Source organism: Epinephelus fuscoguttatus, linkage group LG18 (assembly GCF_011397635.1).
Source record: "Epinephelus fuscoguttatus linkage group LG18, E.fuscoguttatus.final_Chr_v1".
Lineage (NCBI taxonomy): Eukaryota > Metazoa > Chordata > Actinopteri > Perciformes > Serranidae > Epinephelus > Epinephelus fuscoguttatus.
In genome coordinates, this window is record NC_064769.1 from 25,243,911 (window position 1) to 25,261,630 (window position 17,720).

Sequence of the window (17,720 nt, forward strand, 5' to 3'; positions counted from 1 at the left end):
CATAATAATGTGCAAATGTAATGTATCCATGGTTAGGAGAAATGTACGATGCCAGCATTTCTCTGAAGCTTGGTTTGGGTTAGGAAAAGATCCTATTTTGACTTAAAATACACAGTTTTGGTGCCACAAATGCTGCTGGAAATGCCACAATGTCTCATTAAAAAACAACTGATCACCAACGTGCCACACCATCCTCTCCTCCTCATGATGAGACACTCAGCTCATATACATGTAATCAGAACTAGGTCACTTTAGAAATGTTGATATGCATATGAAACGTACAAATGTGGTTTGCAGAAACTTTGCAGAACCATACGATGCCAGAATTTTCTTCAGACAACTCAGATATGTTGATATCTAGAATAAAATCACCAGACTTGGAAAGTGTCACTGTTTATATTACTTTAAATACATCATCAATTAAGGCAGCAGCACTCTGACAACAGACACATGCACACTGGCCGGAGCTTAGTCACCATGGTAACCATCAACCACAGGCAACGGTCCCCCCTCCCTCCCTCCATCTCTTCCTCCTCTCTCCCCTCCCCCTCCGCTTGGCTCCAGTCCACAGACATTAACGATACAGGGGGCTTGCTGCTCCCATCATGCTTTGCAAAAGGAAGCAGGAAGAGGCAGAGAGAGAGGCAGGAAGAGGAAGAGCAACAGAGCTGACGGGTGTAAAGGAGACTGATGGTGGATGCAGAGGCACCAGTCAGGGAGGTATGGCTGATGTTGCCTCCTGCTTGCTCCTCTGGTCCTCTCTGGGTGAGTCCCCCCTCATTTCACTTGTGCCAGAATAACAAATAGTGTCCAAAAATCATGCTGGATGGGTGATGAAGCTTGTAGACGGTGGAGCAGACAGGCAGACAGATGGATGCTGCCGGTGCATTTAAAGGGACAGTGCAGTAATCCTCTCAGCCTGGGTGGTTTTTCCTTTACAATGAGGGGTTAACCAAGATGACAAGACTACCAACATCTTATGGTTTTGTCTGCTTTCGTCTGTGGACAGTTATACTCCAGTCATACTGTGGATATGGTCATGTTATGCACACACACGCACACACACACCCTCATTGTTTCTGTCGTGTGTTACAAATGTGCCGCCAACAGTAGCTGGCTGTGTTTGAGGAAGATGAAGTGAACTGCCACGTCTACACGCTGACAATGATGCCATTCAGTCCAGGCAGCACACAGACACACACACTTTTGTCTCAGACAGTGAATTTTAGCTCCGTTTATTAAAAAAAAACAGAGTCATAAACTCAGAGTCTCATTTCTTATTAGTGATAAAAAATAAATTATTCCCTAAACAATGACTCTCAGTCACAGTGAGTGGAGCTTCACTGCTAAAAACTACTGATTCTTAATTACCTTTCTTTTTATTGTTTGACAGGGACAATGCATGTTATTAATATTTCTGAAAATATGCCAGAGTTTGACAGTCTGCATAGTAAGTAATAATATTACAATAATAATTCTGGCTATTGTGGTACAATATGTTGAAGGTATATATTCATATCTGATAGTACACATATGTGACAATAATCACATGTGTATAATAACAGTAGAAGTATGACTAATGATAACAGCAGCAGCAGCAGCAGCAGGAGGCATCTGGCAGGACCACGGCAGCAGCACAACCACTATCCAGTCACCGCTGCAATATACGTTAACCTGCGAGACAGTGGAGCTTCAGAGAAGAAGCCGAGTTAGCAAGATGCAGTAACAGGACATGAGTGTTAGCAAAGGACAGAGAGAGAGAGAGAGAGAGAGAGAGAGAGAAGGAGAGAAGGTGCCCGGTGTATTATAGGGGGGTCCTCCGGCAGACTAGGCCTAAGTCAGCCTAACTAAGGGCTGGTACAGGGCAAGCCTGAGCCAGCCCTAACTATAAGCTTTATCAAAGAGGAAAGTCTTAAGTCTAGTCTTAAATGTGGAGACGGTGTCTGCCTCCCGGACCGCAACAGGAAGATGATTCCACAGGAGAGGAGCCTGATAGCTGAAGGCTCTGGCTCCTGATCAACTTTCGGAGACTTTAGGGACCACGAGTAACCCTGCGTTCTCAGAGCGCAGTGTTCTGGTGGGATAATATGGCACTATGAGCTAGTTGGTGAGGTGAGGTGACGCAACAGTCAGCCATCAATACCACTAGTTCTGTATTGTTGGTTTGGTGTGTCTGGGCTATAAAAACATTAAAAATACAATCAATGATAAAAGCAGTATGATACACAGGGACAGAGCCTGTACTACACAGAAACAAGACAGGCAGCTGTTATGCAACACAAAGAACTACGCAAAGTAATGACAAATAAAGCAAACATGTTCTAGTGTTCACACATTTGATTTCTAATAAACCAGGCTCCTAATGTTGTGGACAAGGAATGGTAATTGTCACAAGAGAAGCATGTGTGTGTGTGCTGACCAGTTCAACTTAAAGATTCAATGTTAAAAATTCACATGCCCCCAACAAGACCTACAAGCACAGGCTGATGTCCAACAGCTTCAGACTTTGTACCGAACATGCCAGACAGACTGTGCCAGTGTCCAAGCGCATTTATCCTATTAAGTCAAAATCATGTATAATTTGTGTCGCTGCTAAACGCTGTAGTATTTAAGACTTATTAACTTATTTTCCCTTTATGAAGTAGCTGCTGTTTTTGCCTTTATTAATCAACTTGCAGAGACTTGTTTTACTTTTCTTGCAGCAGGTAGTCCACAGAGGGCATCATGTTTTTTCCTTTTTGTTACTGCTGAGCTTTTCTCTTGGGTTAATTAATTATTTGAAAGCTGCAGACTTTTTACGCCTGTCTGAACTTACGGATGCACTGACTCACAAAAATAACAGACCTTTGACAGCTACATGTACAGACAAGATGTTCACTGGTCTCTCTCACGCACGTCTATGCCAGGAGATTTTCACACTACTTAGTAAAATGGTTAGCACTGATATTATTATGTGGGCTACGTTTTTGCATACTGGTAACTAGGATAGTGTCTTTTTTAACATCAAATTAAATAATGTCAAATGAGTCGTTTATTCAGAAGCAAAATATACACTATTTTGAAACTCAAATTGCAATTAAGTATGTTTTCGAAGTAGCAAAGTTTAGCTATATGACAAAAAGTGCAGTGTGTGTTGAGTTTGGCTCTGATTGGTTGAGTATGAAGCATTTAGTGAGAATATCAAACCACTTTTTAATTGATAACATGTGAGATTATTGGTACATTACTTGTTGGCTTTGTACGTTAATGGATAAATTACATTTGTACACTTTATATGTATCATATAAATGTCTCTAAAGTGACATTATCATCAGGAATTGGAGGGGCTGGTGGATGGCATGACACTACCAAGCTGCAGACCAGTGTTTGAGACCAGCAGACAATGAAACAGGTTGTTTTGGGTTTTTTAGTGAGGCATTGGCGGCATTTTCTGCCTTAATTGTGGCCCCAAAACCAGGTATCCCATGCCAAAACATGATCTTTTCCTAAAGATAACCAAGGGGTTTTTGTGCCCACACAACTAACATAACTACACATCAATAAATATGTTGTTGAAATGTAAAGAAGCGTTAAGTTTCAAAACTTGTGCTTCATATCTACACACTCTCCTGTACTCTTAGATCCTCTTCTGCAATCCAGCTCACATCACCCGCTTTGACTACCATGGGTTCTAGAGCCTTCAGCTGTTCTCTAGGAACCCCTGCCTCTGTCCCGCATGACATTCACAATTTTGACTCCCTTTTCAGCATGGTGGTGCAGTGGTTGGCATTGTCGCCTCACAGTAAGAGGGTTACTAATTCGCACCCAGGATAGGGGAGCTCTCTGTGCAGAGTTTGCATGATCTCCCCATGTCAGCGTGGGTTTTCTCTGGGTACTCCGGCTTCCTCCCACAGTCCAAAGACATGCAGACATGTGGTGACTCTAAATTGTCCGTAGGTGTGAATGTAGCATGAATGGTTGTCTGTCTCTATGTGTCAGCCCTGTGATAGTCTGGTGACCTGTCCAGGGTGTACCCTGCCTCTCACCCAATGTCAGCTGGGATAGGCTCCAGCACAGCTGTGATCCCTAACAGGATAAGCTGTCACGGAAAATGAATGGATGAATGTTCAGTGTGATTAAATGGTGACACACATATTGAGACTTGCCCTGATGATGACTTTATGATGATGATTTTACACCTAATTTTATAAATAGGATTTTTGCTAGTCACGTATTAACTTATTATTGTATATTACTGAACTGTTTGGCCTTATGATCTATGGATGTCTTGAAAGGTGTCCTTCAAAGCTTTGAAAGGCACCTATAGATAAAATGCTTTATTATATTTATCATTACTTAATAACACACAAATGTTACATATCTGTGGTTTGGAGGATGTGCAATGCCAGCATTTATTCGAGCATGGTCTCACTCCGGAGTTGTCGAAATCCTACGCTCGGGCAGTGACTTGTGGCATCAGAAACCAACGAAAAAGCTATCCGTTAACATCGGCATGATACGCAGCCAGTTGCTGCTATAGTTTAACAACGCCCGGTGGCATCAGGGGGAAACACAGCAGGACAAGGTCGAAAGTTCAGGCAGCAAAAGTCAGAGTGGGGCAGGCGGGAGGGGTGGTGGATGGGTCCAACAAACACAGACTTTCACCCAAGAGAGTGGTGTTCTCTTCCCGTAAGATTCTAAAGCCAAACCCTGTTCTTTTTTCCTAAACCTAACCAAGTGCTTTTGTTGCCTAAACCCAACCATGTTTGTTTGTTCTTGAAGGAAAAAAAAAACATCAATTCGCAGTGTTTTACCAAGGTAGTGCATTTATTTTGAAAGAGACTTGATGTAAACGTTAAATTGTTAATATGTGACGAGGTTGGAGTGAGAATGTGCATTTATTCTGGCAATTCAGTTGCTATAGATAGTTAATACCAAGGCTTTAGGTTGGTGGTTCAGTTAACTACAAGCCCAACTCAACAATCACCTAACAGGCTATCCGGAGTTAGATACAGCACCTTTAAAAGTAGATTAGTAGATCAGATTTGTATAGGTGCACGGCTAAATTTAGGATTATGTACTTAGATTTAATTTATAGACACTTATATGATACATAAGCAGATGCAGATCAGGATCATTACATCACAGTGTGAGTTTTTATTCACCCTGGCCAGTACAAAACATTGTGAGTTCCTCTTTTCAACACAACAATAACATCTAATCTGAGTGTGTTTGCTAGTAGACATATGTAGGTTGTTTCTGGCACAGTTCACACAGATAAGGGGGGCACTTCCTTACCTTTTGCACCTCAGACACAGTTTATCTTCTGTTTGCTATGTAGTTTATTGTGTCACTGGGTTGTATTTAAACAGTATATGACATGCTGACATACCAGTCTGTGCTCATTTTCACTTTGCAAACGTGATTTCAGGCCCAGGCGTCGTACAGGGCGCACACACACACACACACACACACACACACACACACACACAGTGATCTCATAAAAAGTTGACTGGATTTAACCTCATGCCCGGAGTTGCCTCCTCTACACACACTCACACACACTCACACACACAAATGCATTTATGTTGACAAGCCCCACCCACTCCTGGCGGCCAAACCAATAGAGAACAGGTTGAGGGGGAGCAAAGGGCTGCTCTTATCTCACTATTTATCCAGCAGAGATCGCACTCGCATCTAGTGCTGTCTGACTCCTCAGATGACATCAGACACACAGAGAGAGGGACATATCAAGAGACAGAGAGGAGGACAGAGAGACAGAATGAGAAGAAGTTAATGCAGTCAGCACAGAGCTGATTTAAATACAACGCATCAGAGACTTGTGGTCCTGTTTGTTCCTGTGACTGTGACTCTGCAAGTGAGTATGTTATCACATATTACTGACTGGAGCTGTGTGTCCAAGAAGTGATCACTGATGCTTTCAGAGTTGGTTTTACTCCTACTGAAAAGCAGCTAAAGAGAGCGATGAGACTGGAGTTGACTCCTATAGTTCTGCTGTCATGGTCCAATCAGGAGGATTGCCTGTGTCACTTTGACTTGATTTTCTGATAAAGAAAGGATATGGCATTTTGGAGAGCATTACTAAATTGGTGATGTTGATCTTTGGTCCTTTTTATAGCCTTTAAAGGAGCACGTTTTGTATCTTTTCTTTATGCATTTTCAACATGAGTCATCTTTTATCTAGTTTATGATCTCAAATTAAGCACTTGAGAAGGGCTTTTCAGAAATAACCAGTTTCCTTAATGATGATCATCTATTAAAAACAGTTAGATGTGCAGCTTTCGACAATGATAAGCATCTTCTGAAAAGCACCTGTTCCCTAAATCAAAAGCGGCAAAGCAAAGGTGGAAGGGGAATTTTTGTCTGGTTGTCAAACTGCGGAACTATCAGCTTTCATGGTTACGTCATGTTCTATCTTATTGTTGTGTTTAACAATTGAAAGTGTACTCGGGATAATTACTGTATTCCTGGCTCCAGTGGTTCAGCCGTGTTTTTAAAGACTCAGGAAATCATCACCCCAAAGAATTTGAAAAGTCATATTTGTCATAAAACTAGGATAACTTTATACTTTTGGCCAACAAAATTACATCATATATGCACATACCTATTTTGTTGCTGTCTGCTGCAGTAGATTGAAAAAAAGTTGATTTTAAGACCTTATGATGGTGAAAAATATTGGTGACAACTTCAAGGAGTCATCTCTGTGCTTTCTGTTACAGCTAACCTTTTCATCTGTGAAGTCAGTATGTAGTTATCTTTGCCCCTTTAAACTTCAAACGTCACTTGATAGAAAAAAGATTTTAACTTTACCTGAAAGACAAAGGAAGGCAACTTTCAGGTCATTTGTAAGCATTACTATCACATGATTAAAGGCGGAGAACATTGATTTGAAACACTTCACAGAAACAGCTTAAATGTAATGTCTCAGGGTTGACGCTGAGGTGACTTGTATTATTTGCTTCCAAAAGGTCCTCAGTGTGATTCCTGTCATGCTCAGCTGTTAATCAGGTGTCTGTGTTTCTCTATTTGAAAGAAAACTTTGTTCAGGTGGACATTATTTATCTGTTGGCAGGAGTGTTGAACACCAGCGTGAGGTAGTTCTTGTGTTCTTAGTCTCTTTTTGGAAATATTCTTGTACCTCAAAGCTGCACAGCCTCATTTTTTATCTCCCGTGTCTTTTATCCGTTCAGAAAGTCAGGCTGGATTTATAGGACCCATGTGAACATAGACTGGCCTCTGTATTGGGTTATTTAAAGGGTAATTCCAATGCAAAGTGAACAAATATCGTCCTGAAAAGTACAACTGCCTAGAAACAGTGAGCAGTAAAAGAAGAAAATGCAAAGACAATGAAATTTAAATCTGATTGAAACAACCGCAAAATGTCAAATCTGATGTAAGTACACATAAGAAAAAAATCATTCCCCTGTTACATCAGTCCGTAAGGGTTGCCAGTTCGGCCACAGGAAGTCTAAATCATAGCACATACCAGTGTTGTGATGGCACAGGCTGATAACACACCATTTAGAGTATTTATGGTTTTTGCAACATGATAATCTCTGCGGAGACACAGCTGCTGCTGCAAACGGCTAACCTTGTAAGAAAAGCCTTCTGCAAACCACTGATCACTGTAACTTCATTCATGACTGTCGTGTTGAACATTACCTTTAATTGGATAAAGTATAAGTTAAAAGATAGTGCCAATTGTAGGTTGTTAAGACCGGTTATGGTATAATTTCCGTGAAAACCCGCTGAAACAGAATTTAGACCATCGTGTACTGCTAAAATAAAAGTCTTATACAACTGTCCTTCCCACAGTTCCCCAGTTAGACACTTACATAAACAGTACTGAGATTTTTAGCATTTTTACTCCAAAAAAGGAGTGTTAAATAAAGATGGTTAAGTTAATTTCAGCTCCTTACGTGTGTGTGCGTGTGTATGTATGTATGCTCATAGAAAAACAAAAGAAAATTCCCACACATAAATTTCACCTCTGCAATGCCCTTTCATCATTTTATCAAGGTACAGTCAAACATAAATAGAGAACGGCAATAAAAGAGCTGAATGAAGAGAAATCTACATTTGACTTTTACTGGTCTTGTCTCGGTCTCGATACACTCTAGTCTTGGTCATGACTTGTGCTGTGTCAAATAGCGTACTTCTGTAGTTACACTTAATATTTTGAGTGCATAAGTGCGTTCACACTGAGAAGTATGGAAAAATGCAGTGCATTATGAGTACCCGGATGGTGCACTCAAAATGGTCAAGAAGTTGAGTGTGGAACTATAGACTCTTCTCGCCCTCAATGGTCGAGAAGAGTAGTGGAAGGGGAGGGACCACTTTTCAAACTGGAAATAACGGCCGAGGACTGTGCGACTGTGAACGTCGCTGCATTGTACAAATACATGTGTTTTTTGCACTAAGCACCACTATACTGTTGTTGGGTATAAGCCAGCAGCGTGTTTATTGGGTTAATTTAGCAGTCTGTAATGATTTGGTACCGCGAACGATAACGCGAATGCTAATGCTAGTTTGCTAACCAGCTAATTTGTGGTTGTCATTTCCAGTGAGTGCAAAACGGCCTTGTTTGGTTTGAGACAACACTACCCTGTCGAATTTCGCGCTACGCCAATGAGCAGATAGTGCACATAGTATACTACATGGAAGTGTACTAACAGAAGTATGTGATTTGAGACACACCATTGGTCTCGTTTAGGTGGTCTTGACTACAACACTGATAGTAAGAAGATAGTTTTAAGTAGTAGCAGAGCACAGCTGTGGCCAAAGTATCTTCCTCATGGTGGTACTAGATAAAAAGTCAAAGGATAACCAAAGCTGTGAATGTCTGTACAAATTTCTTGGTATTCCATTAACACACCACTTGTAGAGCCACACCACTAGCATGGCTAATAATGTCTCAAGACAGCATCCTTTTCCTCAAACAGCACCAAGAGTGACTGAACAATTTCTTTGCTGTTCGTATACAGAGGGTTTTTCTTCCCTCCCATTGCTCTGGCATACTTTTATAATAACCCTGTCCTCACTTAGCCTCAACCTACATATCAGACCACAACAAAGAGTGCGGCACTGGTACCAGTAGTAAAGAATCTATCAAAAGAAACAGTACAGGTGAAGGACTGACAGAGATATGGATGAAAAAAAGAGTAGAATCTGAGGCATTTTTCGTTAAAACCAGGGCTAATTGTAACTCATAGGTTGTTTTTTTAGCATATGGCTAAGAAAGCTTTTAGCCAATTGACTTCAGTCTTACTATCAATACTGCACCCATTGGATTGTACTCTTGTATGGAACAGGCAATAATACTGACAGCAGACTAAACAACCCAACACTGCATGTTGCTACAAATTGATTATTCACAGTGTACATAACTACAGTGCAGTTTTCCCTATGACTGGCTCACAACAGCACATCTCAGTCACTGACTAACCTGTGCTCTGGGAAAAGGAGCTCATTAACACTGAGCCAACTGTTGGTCAGTTACCTTTGCCGTGAAATATACTGACCAGTCTGTATTATTGCATAACTATTCATTGAAGTTTAACAGAACAGTTGTCTTGGGTAAATTGTTTGATTTGGACATTGGTTTGTTGGGAAATAAGAAAGTCATTCACTGCAACACTTAAATCCTGACTGAATATTAACACAAAGGGCAGAGTGAGGAGTTTAAAGGTGATGTGCCAACCTAAAAAAAAAAAAACCTGCACTGTCCCAACAGAGCAATTAAAGGCCCCAGAATTCAAACATATGGCAAACATGCTACTGTGAACAGGAAGATACAGAATACAGATGTATGGACACTGATATTTACTGTTTTATTTTGATAAATCTCCCTTGGCAGGAAGTTAGTCCGTAGGGATTTGACTTGGGAACCAGAGGGTCACCCATCAAGTCTCCATACAGACTAAATATGGAGCATGGACTGGTAGCTGGAGGGGTGCCTGTTCTCCTCCCTGGCACTGCTCGGGACGCCTGTCCAAGGCAGCCCCCTCACTATGACATCGGTCATGTTTGTGCATGTGTATTTCGGGCCTATGTGTATATGACAACAAAGTGTAAAAGAAATTGAATTTCCCCTCAGGGATTAACAAAGTATATCTTCTTCTTCTCCTTCTCGTCCTTTGTCTTGATAATGACATCCCAGGAGCACAGCTGACCACATTACCCACCTCCCCTGCCTCTTCCTCTCACCTTGCTGCCACCTCTTCCTCCCCACAACCATGGAGGAGGTCACCAAGGTTGCGCCACCTCTCCTGGAACGCCGGGCTCGCCAGCGACAGCCCACAGTTTCGGTCCTTAAATCCAAGCTGAGGCAGAGTGTGACCTGCTCCGTGCCAAAAGTTCGGTCCACCCTGACCGGGTTCTTCCCCGTTGTACACTGGCTGCCTAAATACAAGCTCAGAGAGTATGTCTGGGGCGACCTGATGTCCGGGTTGATCGTTGGTATCATCTTGGTACCACAGGCCATTGCCTACTGCCTTCTGGCAGGAGTGGAGCCCATCTATGGTTTATACACCTCGTTTTACGCCAACATCATCTACTTCTTCATGGGGACGTCCAGACATGTCTCTGTGGGGATCTTCAGCCTCATGAGCCTCATGGTGGGACAGGTAATGGATCACAGGTGCACAAAATAATCATATAATTTGGGTCTTAAATGAAATGTTGATGTACTTTTTACTGGTAAATCTCCCACAAGTGAAAATTCTAAAGTAAAACAACATTTTCTTGTTTAGTTTATTTTAGAATGTAAATCAAAAGGGTACTGATTAATTAAACATATAATTTATGATTAACATAAAAAAAATATTTATTGGTTTTTCAGTATGCAGGGGAAGAAACACAAATTTGCATACAATCACCCAAAATGTTCATTATTTTATTTTTGACTCATTATTTTACAATTGTATTTCTTGGCTTTCATTTCATTGATTAATTAAGATTTCGACTTGCCTGCAGGTGGTGGATAAGGAGATGTTCCTGGCAGGTTTTGACCTCAATGAGGACTCAACAGCATCTGGCCCTGATGTGTTTAATGCCACGCTGGGCACTAACCTCACAGCTGGTACATTTCACAGTGTGGAGCTAATGGGAATGCAGTGTGGAAAGGAATGTTATTCCATCGCCATTGCTGCTGCCCTCACATTCCTGGCTGGCATCTATCAGGTAAGGGATGCAGGTGCAGTTTGGGACCACGAACAGTGCAATGGAACAATGTCTTCAAACCAAAGCCAAAAGAAAATGTTTGCATTGTACGTTTTTGCAAACCACGAATATGATATTGGCACATATCATGTTTCTAAAATGTCGTACTACATGAGCTGACTTTGTCTTGTGGAACTTGAGGAAAAGGTGGATGGCGCAACACCTAGACGAGATGCCGTCTGCTAAGCTGTTGACCACTGCTCGAGACCAACAAACAACACAACCAGTTGTGATTCAGCAAGTCATTGTTATGTTTTTAAGCAACAAACAGGCTTTTTAGGCATGAAAAGTCATTGTTTTTTACATAGACATTGCTAGGGTTCACTTTTCCTTCAAGAAATTGGGCCCCCAAAACTGGGTATTTTAAGCCAAAACAATTTCCTTGCATAACCAAGTGATTTTGATACCTAAACCTAACCACACATTCATCACAACCTTGTTCAAATTTTTAAAGTTTCAACATATCTGCTACATAACATGCATAATATATCTGTGGTTTGTAAAAACTTACAATACCAACATTTTTTTCTGGCAATTGGTTTGATTAAACTCAGGAGATCACCAGTTACAATTCATCCTGTGGGGACATGAATGTCTTTGCCAAATATTCGGCCAATCGCTCCAGTGGTAATTGAGAAATTTTACTCTGAACCAGAAATGTAAACCGCATAGTGATGCAACAGGAAAAGTCAGAGAATCACCGAAGTCATTAGGATGCATAATCTGGAAACCACGAATGTCTGTACCAAACTTTGTGCCAATCCATGCTTCAAACGTTGAGATATTTCCTTCTATAAAGTGACTCATATTTTCATTCCTATCCATCTTTTGTCTCCCCCTTTCTCTCCTCCTCTACCTCCTGATCTGCTCACTAGGTCTTGATGGCCGTGTTTCGACTGGGCTTTGTCTCTGTCTACCTTTCGGCTCCCATGCTCGATGGTTTTGCCACGGGAGCTTCTTTCACCATCCTCACTGTGCAGGCTAAGTACCTGTTGGGTCTTAAGATTCCCCGTCATCAGGGCTATGGCACAGTTGCTGTCACATGGTTCAACATATTCGCCAACATTCACAAGACCAACGTGTGTGACCTCATCACCAGCGCCATCTGTATCTCTGTATTAGGTAAAGACATCTATTTTACATATTAACACCAGATGTTTAGTCACTGTTATGCACTAACTCATGCCCTTCTGGTTAATGATATACTGCACTTCCCAGAATGACAAGGGACAAGGACAGGTACTGCCCATACATTTTCGATGGATTAACACTATGAATTGTTTTATCACAGTGGCGGGGAAAGAGATCCAGGAGCGCTACAAGGATCGTCTAAAGATCCCTCTGCCAACTGAGCTGGTAGTTGTGGCAGGAGCTACACTGGCCAGCCACTTTGGGCAGCTGAACAGCCAGTATGGCACCAGTGTTTCTGGTCACATACCCACAGGGTTCATTCCTCCCCAGGTGCCCAGCTTTAGTTTGATGCCACAGTTGGCGCTGGATGCCATTCCTCTGGCTGTCATTAGGTAATGTACAACCCATTTTACAACATGTTTGCTTGGCATCAACATGTGTCTCTTATCTGGGCTGTCACAACTGCAATTTAATAGCCGTAAAGGTGCTCATTTGAATGATGATAACTCATAAATTAGCATTGTAGTACATCCTGAAACAGATCAAAGCGACGTCCTTACAAGACAACAATTGAGTCTTAATTTCAAAACATTTATGGATGCAAATAAAGTCATAAGTACCATTTTATTTACACTTTGTTGGATGCCTTAAAGCATGTTTGGATCAGACTGAGAACAAAGATTAAGTCACCTTAATCACCTTTGTTTTGTCTTGTAGCTTTGCCTTCACGGTGTCGCTGTCCGAGATGTTTGCTAAGAAAAATGGCTATACGGTTCGACCCAACCAGGAGATGCTGGCCATCGGCTTTTGTAACATCATCCCCTCCTTCTTCCACTGTTTCACCACCAGTGCAGCACTGGCAAAAACCATGGTGAAGGACTCAACAGGCTGCCAGACACAGGTGCATTTTATACTTAGAAATTCTTAACTTCTTAACTTGTCTTCCTTGCATAATGAAATTGTTTCTAGGAACACGACTGAAGTTTGTCCTGAGGCCATGTTTCTGTTCCTCCATCAGGTATCGAGTCTGATCAGCGCCCTGGTCGTACTCCTCGTCCTCCTCTTCTTCGCACCTTTCTTCTACTCTCTCCAGAAGTGTGTTCTTGCCTGTATCATCATTGTAAGCCTTCGAGGGGCACTCAGGAAGTTTAAGGATGTCCCAGCTAAATGGCGTGACAGCCGGAGCGACGCCATTGTTTGGCTGGTTGCCATGTCGGCCACAGCTCTGATCAGTGTGGAGATGGGGCTCCTGGTGGGAGTAGTTTTTTCAATGATCTGCGTCATCTTCAAGACCCAGAACCCTAAGGTGAGTAATGCACTTGATGCTTATAATGTTTTTTAAAATCTGATACAAATGACAGTCACTCCAGCATGTATAAGACAAATATTGGCCTTTAGTAATAACATCTAATCTGATGTCTGATGTCAGATGTCTCTCCTGGGCCGGGCCAATGACACCGATCTTTACGAGGACATAGAGGAGTACAAGAACCTCGTGCCTCCACCTCGAGTTCACGTTTTGCGCTTCCAGGCTCCTCTGTACTATGCCAACAAGGACGCATTCCTCAGATCCCTCTACAAAGGTGTCGGAGTTGAGCCTTTCTTGGAGCTGACTAAGCGACGAAAGGCAGAGAAGAAGGCCAAAGAGATGTCCTTGAAGCAGGCCAAGGTAAATGGGGACAAAATCAACGGAGAGGTTGTTCTTGGACTCATCCAACGAGAACTGGATTTCCACACAATAGTTCTAGACTGCTCTGCCATCCCATTCATAGACTCGACAGGCATGGCCACATTTAAAGGGCTGGTCAAGGAATATAAAGAGATCGGGGTGAACGTGCTTTTCACAAACTGTAACACCTCAGTCATTGATACCCTGCAAGAGGGAAAGTTCTTCGGGAAGAACGATGAAGACATGAGCAGCCTGCTGTTTCATACAGTTCATGCGGCAGTTCTCCATGCAAACAGCATGTTTGTAGCAGCAGAGAGCAGGGCAGAGGACTCCGTGGTGTAGAGCAGCAGGAAGGAGAAGGAAATTAGGTATACTATCTTGCCACCTATAACAATACTACAATAGGTTACGTCTTTTAGGAAGCTTCATCCAAGAAAACATGGGGATACCAAGAGAACCCAAGTAGGAAGTGTTTTGTAATACCAAGTAAATATCTGATGCCTTGCCCCTCTAAAAACCAGACCACTTAAAGCCTGATCTGCTAAATGAGCATTCATTTCAACATTTAAAATGCAATTTTATTGATGGAAAGAAGGTCATTGAATAAAACTAGGTCATCTATGTAGTAGAAAGGTGACATTATTTTTAAAATAGTGCCAAGTGACTGAACGGGGTCGTATTCCCTATAGCTCTTAAGTGGAAGATACTGCAACAACTAGGATTAATTGCACATGGTGCCTTCCTAGGCAACTTTCGGGACACTCCTTTCTAGAAACAGAAGCCCCTTCCTCCTCCAGCTTTACTCCACCGAGCTCTTGTTGTATAAAGTGCCTGGAATATCTGGTTCCAACATTGTATCGTAAAACAAGTTTTCTCAGTGGTATTTTAATATCAGTTTTTCTAGGAAGACAACAGACGGTTTTGCTTGCTTAGATCGGAGACGCTCCTTCTTAACCTTCCTCAATGGCAGACAGAAAATAAAGTACAGCATGTGGTTCAAGTCCTCTGCAACCATGTTTTCTGTCATCCAGTGGATTTTTTTTCAATACAGGGGACGCAGAAGGAAATTTAGTGTCATTCATACTGTATACATAAGCAAGTAAATTAAATTTTTTTTTTTATCACAGAATGACTTTTAGCTGCTGGTTACCAGCCATGACATCAGGGCTGGAATTTTTTTTTTTACCTTGTGAGTTTGTTTGTGTGTCATCATGGCAAAATGTGGTCCTGAAGACACCTGTTGAAACACAAAGACCACAGAAGTGGTTCTTGTGTAACGTGTTTATTTTCCTGTCTTCGGACAGACTGTGTCACCACGATAACGTCTAAGTCATAAAAGATGCAATCACAAAATTTTACAGGTGTGTATTTGAGGTCACAATGAAGGCCGAGTTCAAAGACGGGTGTGGTCCAAGCAACGGTGCCAGGAGTACTGGGAAAGGAAGTAGGGAAAGGGGCAATTGACCCTCTACCCCCATTTTACAGACCTGGTCCAAACTCATTTCACGATGCAGCTGGAGTGATCCCATTGCAGGACAGTCTCTAGTTAATCTGGGTCTGTCATATAGAACATTTGTGACGCTCTGTCGAAAGCAACGTTTGTTGTGATGAAAGCATTTTTCCCTTTCTATGTCATTACAAGCCTTTGGCCAAAGTCCATAATGGCTCTAATCCAGGAGTCCAGAGTTCAGACAGGGAGATTCATCCACTATGAACGGTATTTCCTGAGTTGCAAACTATTACCTTGGACCTCAAAATCATTTCTAAAAGGCCAGTTAAACCCTTTCAGATTTGAATAACGGTTGCTGGAAGAGACACTTTACATAACTGACATGGATTGAGAGCTTTTTCAAACTCAGTCTCACACAGAAAGAGCCTTACCTGCTAACCGGGGCTCATTACAACATGTTGTACTCTTGCCCTGGTCACCCACCAGTGACAACTATATCTGTTATAGATCTGTTCTCATAAAATAAAGGATTTATACACATCTGTGATCTCTTCTCAGGTGCTGGACAAGAGCAAGTTTTCATTTGATGCTTCTGAAATGTATATTTAAAGTAATGGCAGCAGGTGATGCCACGAATTTTATCAAAATACTTCACTGCCACTGATTTGTTCAATCAATTTTTCTGCCACTTGAAAAGTAAGAGCACTGTTTTCCTTATGTTGGAGCCAAGTGTGAAATTTTAATTAAAACAATTACAATGTTCTGAAAGTATCCTAACTTATGTATGTTCAAAGGGATGTATTTTTTACTTTCACATGAACATGTTCACGTCAAATGTCATGACAGTGTCATGTCAACTGTTGATGAACTGGTGTTTTAATAAGATGTAGACATTCTCATTAGCATTTTGTATTTTCATACACTTATTTTGTCATCAACTGTAATTTCCATGTATTAATTTAACTTTAATCATGATAATGATTACATCAAGTTTTTGAGGGAGTCTGTTTGACTTTCATTGTTGACATAGTGTTGACATTCAACACCTACATACGAATACTGCCTTAATGTCCAATACTTGAATTAAACTTACAAGTTTTTAGCAACGAGCTTGTGTCTGAGTTATTGTCATTACTAACAGATGTTTATCATATCAAGGGTGTATCGATTATCGATTTTCAAGTCAAATATGTTTCAAGTAAAGGTCCTCCAAATGAAAGCTTCCCAAAATGCTGATTAGTGTTGACAACCTGTGCAGCCTTAACCATTAACACAGTTCTGCTGAGTCAGGCTCCACACAGCCATTAGTCCATGGGGTAATGGCTATTGCTAACATAATTATCACATTTTCAAACACTACAGCATGTCTTGTTGTGGTCAAAGTCAACCTGAACAATAGTGCTACCTCATCATTTCATGTGACTGCCCCTCTCGCAAACAGAGAGTCAGCTACGAGCTTACATAGTCCATGTAATTATCCACAGCATAGTCACACATTCAGGTATATCTTTTACTTATTAACTGTAAAAATACTGAGTCAGCTGTTTATCCACACTGGGCTTGTCAATGATTAAAAAGGTTTAAGTATATGAAAATTTTAAGTCACGCACCTGTCACAGAGATAATCTATGGCTTATTTCACTACTGCAACAAAACTGAAAGACACAATCTGAAACTGAGGTGTCTCCTTTAGTGAAACTTATAACAGTGGGAAAAAATGGAAGGTTATACAATTACAAGTCATCTGAATTTATTTCTACTTTAACCGTGGAGGTATCATCTTATGCTTATCGGCTTTGTGGTGGACAGTAAGATGAGAATTTGATACCACTCTCATGTACATCCGTTATATATAAGACTGCAGCCAACAGCTGGTTTATTTAGCTGAGCACAAAGACTGGAAACAGGGCCTGGCTTGGCTCAGTCTGGCAGCACCTCTAAGCTCACTATTTAACACATCATATCTTGTTTGTTCAATTTGTACAAAAAATTGAAGTGTAAAAATGACAATTCGCCATTCTCCCAATTTATCAAATATGGCAGCTTGGTCAGTGGCCCTTCACTTCAAACTGACATTCTGCCTGCTCAGGAGTCAGAAGACGTGGGAACCAATGAGCAGAAACTTTTGAGAGCCAAGCTCATTCTTCAGAATATGATCTGCTCGCTCATGTGAGATGCCCAACCTGTCTGCTACTTGACGCATTGACGATCACCAATCTTGCATGATCGTGTCCAGGGCAAGGACAAGGT

General features: G+C 41.5%; 1 protein-coding gene across 1 annotated transcript; it reads left to right on the top strand.

Moving 5' to 3' along the window:
- The first annotated feature begins 707 nt into the window (after positions 1-707).
- Positions 708-16,579, top strand: slc26a1 (solute carrier family 26 member 1). The gene is given in 9 exon segments (XM_049559873.1): positions 708-765; positions 10,160-10,189; positions 10,192-10,625; positions 10,975-11,181; positions 12,096-12,342; positions 12,512-12,743; positions 13,069-13,252; positions 13,370-13,657; positions 13,781-16,579. Coding segments are annotated over 9 exon segments (2,247 nt in total). The 5' UTR covers positions 708-722; the 3' UTR covers positions 14,363-16,579.
- Positions 16,580-17,720: the final 1,141 nt, after the last annotated feature.